The following is a 16,045-nucleotide window of genomic DNA, read 5'->3' as shown; positions in this document are numbered from 1 at the left end:
TGGGCATCCTGTCAAAATGCTGAAGAATAAAAACAAGATAACAAAAAACAATAAAAACAAGATAACTCAGAGAGTGGTAGCGGTGTGGAATGAGCTTCCAGTGGAAGTGGTGGAGGCAGGTTCGTTGGTATCATTTAAAAATAAATTGGATAGGCATATGGATGAGAAGGGAATGGAGGATTATAGTATGAGTGCAGGCAGGTGGGTCTAAGGGAAAATAATTGTTCGGCACGGACTTGTAGGGCCGAGATGGCCTGTTTCCGTGCTGTAATTGTTATATGGTTATATGGTTATAAGTGTCATATCATGAACAGCTGGGGTATCAGCAAAAGGTCTTAATGAAATCAAAATACGTCCTACAGTTCTCTTGTCAAACGCCTGTTCCCTTTTAGTAGACTGTAAAAATGTGCCCTCATAAATGCAAATTATTTTGTGGTAACTCATGAAAATCAAAAAAAGCTGACCTCCGCACTGCTCTCAAGAGCACATCATTGAATGCTAGGTACAAAGCAATGTTGTAGCACACTAGAAATACAATCATTTTGAACGCAACTCATACTGTGAACATCAATCATTCTTAAAGGTACAGCTTATATCTGAGGAAGTGGCCTGGCAGAGCAAAAACTTTATGAACTGTTTTGCCCACATCCCATGGCCACACCAATAGATTTAGGACAGGATACATCAAACAGAAGGGAACAGAGAAGTCAGGAAAAAAAAACTTGCCACGCTTTGGCGCGGCTGCTGTAAATACCATGGAGAATGAAAGCAATGAAATGGTAGGGGACCCTTGCCCCTGGAGACTTCTCACCAACTCAAATCATTTGGCCTTTGTTCTTGCTGCATTTTGTACATTCCTTGTATTGTCCAGACATTGGTTCAAAAGCATACACTCATCTCCAGCAACCTTACAAATATATTAGACTGAAAGTCTAATGAGGTATATTTATACAACAAAAACTAAATGTCTTGCCTTATAACCTGAGACTGTGGCTCTCATCCCAGACTCCCTAGCCAGGAGAAACATCCTCTACTTATGCAGACAGTCTAGCGCCATCAGAAATTTGCAACTAAACTCAACTAGGACTTCTGAACACTTATTTCATCTGAGACTCAAAACCCAAGAGCATCTGATCCACTAGAATACAGTCCAAGTTGACCCTATCTCTCCACATAGAGCAATGCACCATGTCAAGAGTGGGTCTGATACACTGACATGACACACTCATCATGGAAGGTATATCCTGACCATCATATACAACTCCTCTTTGAATACTATCTTTATAATTTGTTAACAATTGCTTTTCTTTTTTTTTACACCATGCTGGAATGTACAATATTCTAATTCCTATATTTGTTCTATAAATGTTTGCTATTCTCTAGCAGCATCATACGCTTTAATGATGATTCCCAATCTACCAGAACTTACTTGCTCCTCATAAGTTTGTTTAGTATTAGGAGCCTAATTTAAGTCTCACCTATTTCACTTTCCATTTTAATTAAGAATTCTATCATGAATACAATCCTAGTTGACCTTTCCCGAATGGACCGCACAAGATTACTAACTTTTTTTATTAGAAAGTGGCCAATCTGTTGGCCTGCGCCTAGTTATCTACTGATACCTCGGGTCCATAAAGTCACCCCAAACACAATCCTACACCAATCCTCCAGAGTATTATTACTAATTTAGCTTGGCCAATGCACATGGAGATTGGTCCCATAATTCGTATATTAGTCTTGCTACAAGTATCTTCAATTACCTATTTGATGCCATCCTCATTAATGCGTGCTGTTCAGAAATATGTAAACACCATCCACTAAGTTGGTGCTCTTAGGCTCTACTCAGTCTTCATTTTCTGAGTTAATACCTTCTCACTATTGCACTAACTTCCTTTTACTGATAAACCATATTCCGCTTTGCCTATCTTTCCTAAGTACACTTTGATATTTAAATTTCCATTCTTGATAACCATGTTGCCGTTGTCCCATCATGGCAATCATATTTGCGTATCATTTGCGTATCAATACTGATGCAGTTAACTCATCTACTATGCAATTAATTTGTCCACCTGCTGATCAAATATTTTGCTTATTGAAATACATCATCGCTCAGTGTATCTTTTCTTAACAATTTTTAAAATACCAGATCATATTTTTGGATTATTGGCCCACTTAAATTATTGCCATTTTCATTCGCACAGGAATTATTTTCAGCCATAATCACATTGAATGACGGTGCTGACTCTAAGGGCCGAATGGCCCACTCCTGCACCTATTGTCTATTTTGCTTGCTGACACAATGTAGCTATTTTTTATCCCACCCTCAAGCAATCTATGTTTAAGAAGGAACTGCAGACGCTGGAAAATCGAAGGTAGACAAAAATGCTGGAGAAACTCTGAAGAAGGGTTTCGGCCCAAAACGTTGCCTATTTCCTTCGCTCCATAGATGCTGCCTCAAGAGTTCTCAAGAATTCTATATTTTCTTTCACAGGGTCTCTCTCTATGCCTGCATTAATCTCCCTCCCTTGCTATTTAATTCTCTGCAACTCCAGTCCCAGCGTGGATTCTGCTGCAGTGTGCCCCAATGGAACGGCTCTTTCCTTCCTCAATAGTAATGCCCATGTCCACTTGAATCAAAACCCCACCATTCCTTTTCAGTGCGGAGAAGTTATCCCTCATCCAGGCACTAAGTATGAAACAAATTCTGAAAATTACTTTCAAGGGAACAGACAATATTGAAATGGGATTTGATAGAAATGTTCAAAATCATTGGGAACCTGTTCAAAATGCCTGAATCATTGGGCCAAACGGCCTCCCTCTGTGCTAAGGCAAGCAATTTTACTTTTACTATTCTACAATCCCACAGCTAGAAGAATGGACCAGAAGGGCATAGAGTGGAGCACAGAACTGCCACAGAAGTTAGGGCTGCAGACTAATGGCACCAGTAACCCATGTTCAATCCTGATCTTGAATGCCGCCTGTCCATATTCTCCCCACGACTTGCACGTGTTTCCCCCCTGGTGCTCCAATTTTCTCCCTAACCCCAAAGATATATGTGTGGATTAACCGGCAAATGTAAATGACCCCTAAGCATAGGTAAGTGGCAACAACTTATAAGGCCATGTGAGAGGGAATAATTTGCAAGGTGACAAGGAAATATGAAAGGGAATGGGACTGAACCGATTGGTCTTCAAGGGCCTGCATAGATTCGATAGGCTGAATGGCTTTTTAATTTGAAGTAAATATATAATTACATGCAGATGATTCCAAGGAGAGGACAAGGCAGTGGCTGATATATCCAATGTGATAACAACACTGCATATTGTTGCCCAGGATACTCTTGATTATTGGAAGATTTCTTCTGGGTTCTGCCATCTGACATCCATGTACACCATTCACATTTTCTTACCACTTCAAACCCCACATTCTGTCATTAACACAAACTAATCCTGTAAACAACCAGTCCATCACTTTCATGCACTCCATTGCCTGAAATAGCCTGTTTGTTAGAAGGCATCGGGAAGCAGCACCAGTACTCAGCTAACACAGCTTGGGAGATCTGGTTGCCTCTTGGTGGATTTGCTGTCCATATTTTGCTCATGCTCACTTGTCACGTGTAATCAGCAGCTGACAATCCAATTATGTGCTTTACTATTTGGACCAAAGTGTGAATATCTGAGTTAGTGCATGGTCTGCCTGTAATGATGAAGAGTGACCTCTTCGGAGGAACTGTTGACTTCCTCTTTGATCTCCTCCTGTGGGAGATTAAAGCCAAGTTAGAAAAAGCTGCACATGACTTTTAGAGTTATCATTATGTAGCAAGTCATGTTTCACCTCTAACTGATAGCAAATCAAAATAAATGAGTGATGTATGTCATGTGTTTGACAATTAACACAATCAGTGGAATATTGGACCCCATTATCTCTCCATATCCAATGGTCAAACACATCAAGATTCTAACAATTCCGGCTCCTCCTCCGTAAGTCTGCTAAGAAATGTGAGGAGTGATTTTTGCTCATCTTTGCTACCATCTTTGGGACCATCTTTGCTTCTTGACCTTTTTCCCCAATAGTCTGTGCTCTCTTCTCCTGTAAGGAAATAAAGAGACCTAAGAGTAAGGATTATGGTATACGTTGAATGAAAGAATGAATGAAGTATATTTTGCTGAGCATAGCTAAGAGAGAATAGCATGACTAAGCAGAAAGAAGAAAGTAGGTGCGCATTGTGGATGGATAAAAGCATATGAAAGGAAGTACACTGAAAAGGAATTAGTACAAATGCACGAAAAGGTAGTGTGAAGAGTTATCAGCTTGGAATAGGCTTAAGAAAGTAGACTGGGGTTGGGATGATAACCATATTAGTTCATAGGTGAATACTCCAAAGTAATAATTTTTCCTGACTTACTTTGTCAATGAACTCTTGAGCATGGTACCACCTACAGCAGCTACTTCACTGTCAAACTTCTACTGTGTCTTCATTTATTCAGCAACAGGCTTCTTCCTTCTGATAAGACGATAGAGCATCTCCCTGTGAACTTTTAAAACCCCAAATACCATTTTTGCTTCTTGCTTCTATTCTCTGACTTCCTCTGATGTGCTCCCAATCATAATCAATTAATTATATTAATGCTCTGATGTCCAAGCAGATTCAACAATGATGGATAATTAAACATTTGACACCAAGACTGCTCATGAACATCACCATCAATCACTACCACCACACAAGTACAATAGTCAAGGCTGCATTGGCAACCAGCCTCAAGCAAAAGTAACCAAAGAATAATCGAATTGAGCCTCCTGAAAGATTCTCGCATCACAGAAATCAGAGTTCACCTATCTGATTCACAGTATAAAAATCCAAGTGGATTGAATACAACAAATACTTTTTGGCCTCACAGTATTATGACTATTGTGCTGAAATCTTTAGTTGCCGAACAAGCTAGATATTCAGACTAAGTTCAGTCACCACGATCCCATCAAACCAATAGTCGGGAAAATTAGACAGGTATTACCAGAAAGGAAGAAAAATCCAATCTAGCCAATTACAGCCCTATCATTGTCCACTCTATCATCAGCAAACATCGGAAGGTGCCATAATGGTGCCATCAAAAATTACTTCCTCACCAATAACTTGTTCTTCTCTCTCTGTTTAGATTCCATCATGCATTTTCTATTCCAGATCTCATCACAGCCTTAATCCCAACATGATAAAGCAACTGAATTCCAGAGGAGAGGAAAAGTGACTAACCTTTGAAATCAATGCAAAATTTAACAATCTGATGGACCTCTGAAAGACAATGTGAAATAAAGCTCCCCAGTGGCTGGAGTTGTACCTCAAACAAACAAAGATAATTTAAGTTGTTGGCTGCCAATACTCTCAGTCCCAGGACATTGCCGAATAAGTTCTTCAGGGCAGTGTCCTAGGCTCAAACATCTTCAGTTCTTCATTCATGGGTATCCTGCCATCGTAAATTCACAAAAGGGGAGGTTTGTTGATTAATGCGTAGTAGTTTGCTCCATTCATACCTCCTCAGACAATGAAACAATCCATGTTTGTCCAAAGTGTGGCATTGATAAGTGGATAGTTACAGTCACCGCACACAATTGACAAGAAATGCACTAGATGATCCTGCCCACCATCAACATCAGTGTGAAAGATACATCTTCTAGAAGCGCTGGGATGCATCCTCAGTGATGTGACCTGGGGTCATTGGGTGTTTCAGGTCTCACAATGTCAGACACCCTCGCCCATGCGACCCAGCCGGGGTTGATCAAGCCCCAACTTGCGTCCCAGCAGCAACCATCCACGGATTAGCCCTCTTAATCCAAAGCCACCTAGAGTCACTAGAGAAAAGAAACTTAACTGTCCTAGCCACAAGATGAAAATAGTTGCAACAGCAAGTCAGATCCTCGCTATTTTGGAATGAGGTGATTCATCCCTGAATATCCAGAGTCTATCCACTATTTACATGGAACATGCCTTAAACCTGATGGAAATCCTTCAACATCCTGAATGAGTGTACTGTCAACAATTCTAAATTATGTCAACACCATCAAAGGTAAAGAATTCTTCTTGACTACTGACTAATAACACAACCGCACACATTAATTTTCCTTATAACTGATGTACTGTGACCAGAATGTGCACCATCTACAAAACACCAAATGAACTGTGACATGATAATGCTATAATGCTACATTCTACACTCTGCTATTGTTTTGTCTTTGCATGACATGTTGTACTTCTGCAAGGCCTGAATGTACTCATGCATAGTATGATTTGACTGGATAGCAAACAATGGTTTTCACTGTATCTCGACACGTGTGACTTTAAAAACCAATGCCAATATCAAATGCAGCAAGACCTGGGCAATGGAAACATAGGAACTGCAGATGCTGGAATCTTATGTAGAACACAAAATGCGGGAGTAACTCAGCATCAGACAGCGTCTCTGGAGGACATGGATAGGCGCCAATTTGAGCCGGGATCCTAATTCAGACAATATCCAGGCTTGAGCTGATAGGTGACAAGTTACATTCATACAAATCTAGCTATCTCACACTGTCAATACTATCCATATCCTGGGGAAGGGGTTCCCATTGACCTGAAATTAAACTGGAGTAGCCATATACATAATGTGGCTGTAAGCGCAGGTCAGAGGGGCTAGGAATCCTGAGACGACTGACTCATCTACTGATTTTGAAAAGCTTATCCATTATTGCAAGATCAAGTCAGAAGTGGAATACTCTCCACTTGTCTGTATGAGTACAGCTTCAACAACACTCAAACAGCTCGACATCATACAGGACATAGCAGACCGCTGGATAGGCATCCAATCCACAACCATTCACTCACTCTACCTCCATTGCACAGTAACATCAGTTTGTACCTTCTACAGGTTGAGGTGCAGCAACACACCAAGTCTCCTTCGACAGAAATGCCCAAACCAATGGCCACTTCAAACTAGAAGGACAAGTTGCTGTCCGAGCCACACACCATCGTGACTTGGAAATATATCACTGTTCCTTCGCTGTAGCTGCGTTAAAATCCTGAAACTCGATCCTTAATACCATTGTCGGTATACAGACATCTCAAGGACAGCAGTGGTTTAAGAGGCAGCCTACCATCTCCTTCTTAGGGCAATTAGGGATGGGCAATTAAATGCCGGTCAGCCTGCAAAGCCCATCTCTTTTGAATGATGGAAAGAAATTCAGGATAAATCACATGCGGGACAAGCAGAACAGATCGGGGAATTAATGCTGCTGTCAATGACTGCATGTGGAAAAGTATCAGTCGTCCAACCTCTTATTTTACTCTGGTTTTGGAATAAGTGAATCAGTGGAATTTGGTAATCATACTAAATCAGTGATTAAGGCAACTTGGAGAGGAATGTGTGTGACTGTAGGACAAAAAAAAAAAATCAGAAATGGGAACATGTAGTTCAGTGCAAAAAAAAAGCATCCCATTTTGGAAGAAAAACTTGGATAAAACATGTTCACTAAATAATAACACTCATGAGCAAGGGAACAGAAGGATCTATGGAAACATATGTATAGATTCTCCAACTGATCATTCAACTCAATAAGCCATGAAGACCAAATAAAATAATGGGATTTGATACAGAGGGTCTAAAAAGCAAGAAGCAATTTAACATTTTTTTATGACATTAGCCAAGCCACAGATGGGATAATTTGTGTAGTTTTGGGCACTGAATTACAGGAAACAAGAAAAGACATAGAAATGTTTGCCAAAATGAAACCACAAATGAGAAGTTATTTATATACAAGCTCAAAAATATGTGCTACTTTCATCAGAAAAGCAAAGCTAATCTTCACAGTGAGACAATGTCATAGATGCACTTTTTCCTGTCCAATGTTTAAAACGCTTCTGTTTATATGTATTCTAAATGATTATTTATTTAATGAATGTGCACTGAAGTAAAGCAAGAATTGATGGTGCAACTGATGAACTGTCAACACGAACCAAAACTATTGGTTGAAATTTTCTCTCTTTTTAAACTTGTACTTTTTTCTATTTTCATTCCTAATTTTTTTGTACGATTTATCGGTAACTAAGTTTTCATGAAACATGAACTTAAAAATTAATGCTAACCTTTTATCTGCAATGATAAACACAATTCTCATAATTATAAATTATCATTACAACTCATATGATGAAGTATATATTGTCCTGATGTTTCATTTGCATAATCTGCTAAAATTGACACGGCAAATTACTGAAATCAGAAGAGGACCTCAACAGCTTCAGCTGGACATTTACTACTTGTGGCCAAGTTGATTGCAATTGTCTCGTTTGCTTATCTGGTGATTTGGTAGTACAGCAAATATTGTTCCTAACAGGAAAAGATAGTACATTTGAAATATCAATGCTGTTTTAGTCTGATTTAATAATAGTGTATGGTTTGAGCCAACTTAATGCTAAATGCATCAAGGCTCCATTTGAACCTACTGTACAATTAGCTTAGTCAATGTTATCGTGCTCAGTTTTGAAATGTAATCCAAGATAACATGAACAGGTCAATTCCACCTTGCCAGACCAATAATCTGAATAATAATGCACAAAATTTGACCTAGTCAAATGAATGTGAAGAAGCATCAATATATAAAAAAATAATCAAGTAAAAGAGATAGCAGAAAATGTGGGAGACACTCAAATGGTTAGCAGACATTTGTATTTAAAGATAAACCATTTTGAGTTTGAAATTACCACAATTTATGTCCAACTTTGGTTCAAGCACATTATTTCCTTCTCAGGATATCTTTTAATGATTACTAAAGAATTTCTGAAATCATCACATGTGAGTAATTTAATAGAAAGATGTGTTAACACCACAGAAAGCAAACTACCATTTGTTATCAATCTGAAAACAGTTATTAATGTACTAACATAGTTGCCAAGAAATAAGATAAAAGTTATGATTCTCTAAAGTTTGGACTTACAGTCAAAAACCACTGCAACCATTTTGACCTGAAATTGTAACTCTTTTTTCCCCCTCCACTTTTGTTTATTGGTGTGTATTCTAAACATTTTGTGAAATGGGGGGGGGGGGGGGGGAGGAATCTTACAGGTTTCCACTATCTACCGTATTTTGTTGTGTGTTTTCTTAGACAAACAGCATTTTGTTTTCAACCATAATTTAAGTTTTTATTGTTAGGTTGGCAGCTAAATCATGTACTTAGGTACACACACCCACCCACACCCATATGTTTCTCTCTCTCTGTTTCTGAGCAAATTAATTTGAACCTGGAAAAGATAAATGTTGATTATCTTTGAGGGTCATTCACAAAGTTGCAGTGTAGTTTATAAGAAGGATGGCAGAACATACATATTGACAAAAATAGCATGGACTGTGTCCTGCCAGCTGCTATTGTAACTCAATACAAATGTATTTGCCACTGAAGATCTAGTCCCATGACAGGTCTGAGTTTTGCTGACTTCCACAGGCAGCATTATCAATCTCAAATTAAAATAATTGATGCACACCATTAAATGTGTCCTGTGATACAAGAAACAGTGATGACATGTTTCCTATTTGTCTGCAAAATATAATGCAAATAAATGATGCAAACAGTTTGAAAATCTCAGGGTTGTGTTCACTCAGTTGAAAAGGCTGCTCTCTGCGTGATTTACCCTCATTGAAAAGTATGCGGATGGCATCAGTCTGGTTCCACAACCTATAATTCAGTACTAATTACTCTAAAATCTGTACCCACTCTCAAATGAGAAAATCATTTGCTGTGGTATATCCGAATGAAAAATTTGGATGGGATAGGCAGATTTTATTGGCGTGCTCTATGTAACAATATAAATAAATGTACTTAAAGTCATGGACTTAGATTTGTTTCAATGATTTTTGAGAAAATGGACCCCAAACTTTGAAGCAGAGCTAAGAGTTTAGTATGAAAGCAAATTACTGGAAGATTTTACTGGCCTTTCTACTCCAGAATGGAAGTTTATTAGATTGAAACTAGATTGAAAAGAGAGCAGATATTGGGGGAAATAATGGCATATTTATGGTAAAAAAGAAAACAGCAACATTTTATGAAGTAAACAAAGATTAAGGTAGAAAAATTACCAAGGGCCACTTGGAAGCATCTATGAAAAAATTATGCTTTCCATGTCTGGTTATTTGAGGTAGTAACTAACAAATGAACTGCATTACAAAGCTGGGGCTAAACATAGTGCAGTCACTGGACAAAGACTGTTAAAAAAATGTGGTACTTGAAAGAACAAAGGCAGCCAAACAGTTTATGTTCTTAAAAGAATGGTGATATCCCATTAGTGCATCCCCACCAGCAACCAGAGGACTCGCTTGTCATATGAAATCATAGGACATTTAACAATATGATCTGTGCTTACCATTGTTTGCTTGCGTTTTCTCCCTGGCCTGCCTCGTCTTTTCTCCTTGTTTCTATTTTTCTCTGGCTGCTCATCATTCTGTATCATAAAAACAAGGTACAGACAACCAGATGATTTTTATTGATAAACGATGATGCAGCAGGTCATTAGAATGATCAGCAGGGCAAAAATCTTCCATTTGCCATTTTCAATATGTACTGTAACGGACCCTTTAAGTTATCTTCGATTAACAATTTCTTCTCTACAATTTATTACATTTTCTGGCAACTTGTCGATTCTGATGGAATTTCATCCAAAGAACATTTTTCTGATGTACGCATTCATCTCTAAAGAGACAGTGTAAATGAATTGGTATTTCTTCTCCAACATATTTCTGGTGTTTCTCCTCAGGTAACAGGTCGGAGTAAATTTTAACCAGAAGTTAAGAATTCAATATAAGAATGAGGAGGAGACAGTAGAAAAATTCTGGTTCTTGAGAATATTTTAGTAGAGAGAAAGCAGCCATGCAACAAGGTTTAAAATGGGAGTTCCTTTGAACGATGGCTGAAAGAGCAGCCTTTGGCAGTGGACTGGATAAATGAAGAATAATCAGCCCATTCAAGATAAAGGAAGATGCAGGTTCACATATGTGGATGAAGAAGATTGCTCATTTTGTCTGAAAAAAAGCCAGAGAAGACAGTAAGGACCTTAAAGTTAATTTGCTGGAAGACTGATTTGAGGTTATGTGCAACTTTGGATGAAAGAAGGCCTCATCCCTAGATTAATTGAATAAAAAAATGTTCAAAGGTGCAACATGTAAGCCTTCCTCAAAATGATGAATCATAGATTTTTTGTCTACCTTCGATTTTTTCAGCATCTGCAGTTCTTTCTTAAACAATTACTTCAAAGGGTATTTTATTGTCACGTGTACCAATTAAGGTACTGTGATACTCGATTTACTTGATTGGGGTTTAAATCTTTGTGTTGGGAGTTATACCCCAAAACCACTTGACATTACATTATAAAAGAAAAGGAACCTTGTGATGAAGAAATTTGGGATTAAAAAGATCTGTTCATAATTAAGGACAATTGCAAAGCTACATATTATTTCACACAGTTTGCAAATTAAAAAATAATTAAATGAGTTTACACCTGAGCCCCAAAAAGGTACAAAAATGTTTTAAACAAGGGCGGCATGGTGGTGCAGCGGTAGAGTTGCTGCCTTACAGCGCTTGCAGCACTGGAGACCCGGGTTCGATCCTGACTACGAGTGCTGTCTGAAGGAGTTTGTATGTTCTCCCCTTGACCTGCGTGGGTTTTCTCTTCAGTTTCCTCCCACACTCCAAAAAACTACAGGTATGTAGGTAAATTGGCTTGGTATAAATGTGAAAATTGTTCCTAGTGTTAATATGCAGGGATTGCTGGTCGGCGCAGACTCGGTGGGCCGAAGGGCCTGTTTCAACACTGTATCTCTAAACTAAACTAATATCAGCATTGTGGAGTTGAAGCTGCTGGAAAAGGATCCAGGGCAACATATGAGATGGGCAGCTCAAGGAACAGCAGGAGCTCCTTGTTTATGGATAATGGCTGCTGTCAGGTGTCTCTGCATTTATGCCTTATGTCCAATGCAGTTAAAAAATAACAGGTAGGTGGAGCAAAGATGGAGGCTTGGGGTAAGCCAAAATATATATATCACTGCGCACTTAAGGCAATCAACCTTTGAAGAGGTGATCTTTTAAATTGTTCCCCAAAAATGTGCAAATAACTTGCGGTAATGTTCAGAAGCAATCAGTTTGTGGAGAAGCTGGAAATTAAGGCCAAGACAGTCAGCTGCTGGTTCACCGCTGCCTTTAGACCAATAATTTCAAAGGAATCTGGAAAACCACCCTTGTAGAACAATAGGTGGTAGAAATCAAACAGCAATGAACCCACAACTAGTTGGTGCTCCCTTCAACTGTGCTGATTAAGAGGGAAGGGGGAAACGCAGGACAATAGACAATAGGTGCAGGAGGAGGTCATTCTGTCCTTTGAGCCAGCACCGCCATTCACTGTGATCATGGCTGATCATCCACATTCAGCACCCCGTTCCTGCCTTCTCACCATACTCCCTATCTTTAAGAGCTCTATCTCACTCTCTCTTGAAAGCATTCAGAGAACTGACCTCCATTGCTTTCTGAGGCAGAGAATTCCACAGATTCACAACTCTGGGTGAAAAAGTTTTTCCTCATCTCCGTTCTAAATAGCCTACCCCTTATTCTTAAACTGTGGCCCCAGGTTCTGGACTCCACCAACATCGGGAACATGTTTCCTGCCTCTAGCGTGTCCAATCCCCTAATAATCTTATATGTTTCAATAAGATCCCCTCTCGACAGGACTCTATGCCATGAGTAAATGTGCAATGAACCGTGTGAAATTCAGAAATCAAATAGCTGTAAGGTGTACGTCAGAGCTGTCAATGCTGGCTTTCCACAGTTCACTTTGCACATTTCCAGTTGCCATATAACACCATAGTATTAATAGAGGCAGCCAGTACTACATTTAGACCAATACTTTGTCCCTTACCATCTGGATGCCCGCAGCAACGGCTGCGGAGGGTGGAGGTCCCGACCACGGGGGAAAATGGAGGAGGTTTGGCCAAGTTCTGTGCCTTCCACCACAGTGATGAATGCTGTGGTGGATGTTTGTGTAACATTTTTATTGTGGTTGTGTGTTCTTTATTATTGTACCGCTGCTGACAACCCAAAATTCCACCGACCCTGGTTGTGTGGCAATAAATTCTATCAAATTCTATCAAATTCAGAACAAATATGTGCTCCTGCTTTGATCATTTTTATCATAACTGATCTTGCACCAATATTTCAAAACAATTTTGCAGCAATTGTCAATACCTGGGGATGGATAATCAGGAAAGAAAAGAAACAAGTATGACAACTGACAAATTTCAACTGAAATACGTTTATGACAACAGAGAAGGAAATACAGTGGAATTCAAGGAATCACTGGTGACTTAAATAAAGTTATGCCAAGAATTGATCAGGCTGGAGAGCCACAAAAAGGGTTAGTGAGAAAGATGTAGTAATTATCCATCTGTTAAAGAGATGAATATTAGAAATAACAATAGAGTCCCATGAAGTTACAGTATTTATATAATAAAACTAGACCAAGTGCAGACCCGTTGGGTCTGTTCCCCCAACGTGCGGTTGTGGGGGGGAGGCGGCACGCAGCGTCACACACACTAACTATCCCCCCCCCCCCACCCCCGCACTCACGCTAATTACCCCCTTGATATTATATTAATATTATTAATTTGCTCCTTTTACCCCATAACCACCCTATCTACTGACGCATAGCCCCCAACTTGCAGTCACATCTAGAGAGGGGGGGGGGGGGGGGTGGGTAGAGAGTGAGGGCAGAGAGAAATGGGGCAGAGGCAGAGAGAGAGAGACAGAGACACAGAGAGAGGGGCAAGAGGGATAGGGGGGTGGAGAGGAGGATAAGAGGTGGGTGAGGGGGGAAAGGTGGGGGAGGAGAGAGAGGGTGAGAGTGAGGGGGAGAGAGGGGGTGCTGAGAGGGGGGCGAGGTCGGGAGCAGGGAGGGGGGGAGGGTGGAGGGAAGAGGGTGGGGGTGTGGAGGGGAGGGGGTTTAGGGGAGAGAGGGAGGGTGGGGGAGGGGATGGAGCGGAGGAGGGGAGAGAGGGGGGGAGGAGGGGAGAGAGGGGGGAGGGGGAGAGAGGGTGTGCTGAGAGGGGAGGGGGAGAGGTGGGGAGCAGGGAGGGGGAGGGAGGGTGGAGGGAAGTGGGTAAGGGTGTGTGGAGGGGAGGGGGTTTAGGAGAGGAATGGTGGGGGAGGGGATGGAGGGGAGAAAAAGAGGGGAGAGAGAGAGGGGGGAGGGAGGGAGAGGTGGGGGAGAGGAGAGGAGAGGGGGAGAGAGGGGAGAGGAGAGGGGGAGATGAGAGGGGGAGGAGAGTGGGGGAGAGGGGGGGAGGAGCGGGGGGAGGAGAGGGGGGGGAGGAGAGGGGGGGAGGAGAGGAGAGGAGAGGAGGTGAAAGGAGGGAGAGGAGAGGGGGGAGGAAAGGGGGGGAGAGAAGAGGGGGGAGAGGAGAGGGGGGGGGGAGGAGAGGGGGGGAGAGGAGAGGGGGGGAGGAGGGGGGGGGAGGAGAGGGGGGGAGAGGAGAGGGGACGGAGAGGAGGGGGGAGAGGAGAGGGGGGGGAAAGGAGAGGGGGGTGGAGAGGAGAGGGGGGGGAGAGGAGAGGGGGGAGAGGAGAGGGGGAGAGAGGATGGGGGGAGAGGAAAGGGGGGGAGAGGAGAGGGGGGGGAGGAGAGGGGGGAGAGGAGAGGGGGGAGAGGAGGGGGGGAGAGGAGGGAGGGGGAGAGGAGAGGGGGGGAGAGGAGAGGGGGGGAGAGGAGAGGGAGGGAGAGGAGAGGGTGGAGAGGAGAGGGGGGGAGAGGAGAGGAAGGGGGGGGGAGAACCTAAAAAACATTTTAGAACCAAAAAAGACACATTCTGCAAGCGTTGTAGAACCAAAAGAGACACTTTTTGCAAACATTTTAGAACCAATAAACACTTTTTGCAAACATTTTAGAACCAATAGACACATTCTGCAAGTGTTTTAGAACCACTAAGGACACTTACATTTGAGTAGACATGTGTTCAGTGTTATTCACAGCTCAGAGAAACGTGACCCTCTGCCTTCCTCCTGCTTGCAGACATTGATTGAGGCACACCACTTCCTGGTTTTATAGTCCCTCCCCCCTGCCGCCAGCAGGGGCAGCTGATGAATGGGGAATTTTGTAAAATCATTAATATCTCTGTCATTTTTCATCGACGGGAAAAATGCTCATCACACATACGGCGGAGGGGGGCTCTGAGCGAGGTGGCCAAAAATGACGGCCGTAGGTGGCGGCGTTCTCTCGGAAATCGCAGCACAGATGGCCAAAACCGGTCAAGAACAGACTTTTAGTAATATATAGATAAAAGTAGCAAATAATTAGCTTGAAGCAAATAACTTGCCCAAAATAGAAGCTTCATGCATCACATTATTTTTAACCGAGTCATGCGTGTTAACAACATTGACTAAGGCGATGTATAGAACAACCAGTTATAAATAATCATTCTCTTTGGGGGTGTATGTTTAAGGATAAATTTCGGTCAAAATACTTGAAGAACTTCATGGCTCATTGAATAAGCTGTTTTTTAACTACGTTAATTTGACGGATACTCCTCATTTTAATAGTTGAACCACAAGGCGTGCACCTGCACAGAGTGCTCCCATAGTCCTTGTAAACAAATGTACGGACATTGTATGGTGTTTAAGTCAGCTTTAATCATCAGTTATAGTAGCACAGTACAATACATGTTAGTTCCACTCTACCACTAGTGCGACTACGTAATATAGGAAGTGAGTGTTAATATGTAGTGTTCAATAAGGTGGAGGTAGTACATTAATCTGATTGGTTCACATGCAATAACCAATCTACAGTCCTGTATTGAAGTATGAGTCCGATAATGTGCTGCAATTTGGGAAACAGCTATATTATAAAGGTGACAATGCATCTACTGAGTTAAAACCAATCAAATATCCTAAGAAATAATATACATGTAATAAAACAAAATAGGACATTTTTTTCAACAGATTCATTGATTATGCATATATCCTAATCCTTAAATAAAAGAGCTAACTGATA

The 16,045-nt window shown here is 41.2% G+C and overlaps 1 protein-coding gene across 14 annotated transcripts in view; it reads right to left on the bottom strand.

Moving 5' to 3' along the window:
• Window positions 1-16,045, bottom strand: part of dnmt3a (DNA methyltransferase 3 alpha) — a 420,321-nt gene that overhangs the window by 349,906 nt on the left and 54,370 nt on the right. For 12 of the 14 annotated variants that reach the window (XM_033021452.1, XM_033021451.1, XM_033021454.1 and 9 more), the window contains exon 3: window positions 10,382-10,459. The exons of the other annotated variants lie outside the window; for them this stretch is intronic. In XM_033021452.1, the coding sequence (XP_032877343.1) occupies window positions 10,382-10,459 (78 nt within the window). The remainder of the gene's footprint in view (window positions 1-10,381; window positions 10,460-16,045) is intronic. 14 annotated transcript variants of the gene reach the window in all.

This window comes from Amblyraja radiata, chromosome 5, assembly GCF_010909765.2.
Source record: "Amblyraja radiata isolate CabotCenter1 chromosome 5, sAmbRad1.1.pri, whole genome shotgun sequence".
NCBI lineage: Eukaryota > Metazoa > Chordata > Chondrichthyes > Rajiformes > Rajidae > Amblyraja > Amblyraja radiata.
The sequence above is the reverse complement of the archived record's forward strand: the minus strand, read 5'-3'. Positions and strand labels throughout refer to the sequence as shown.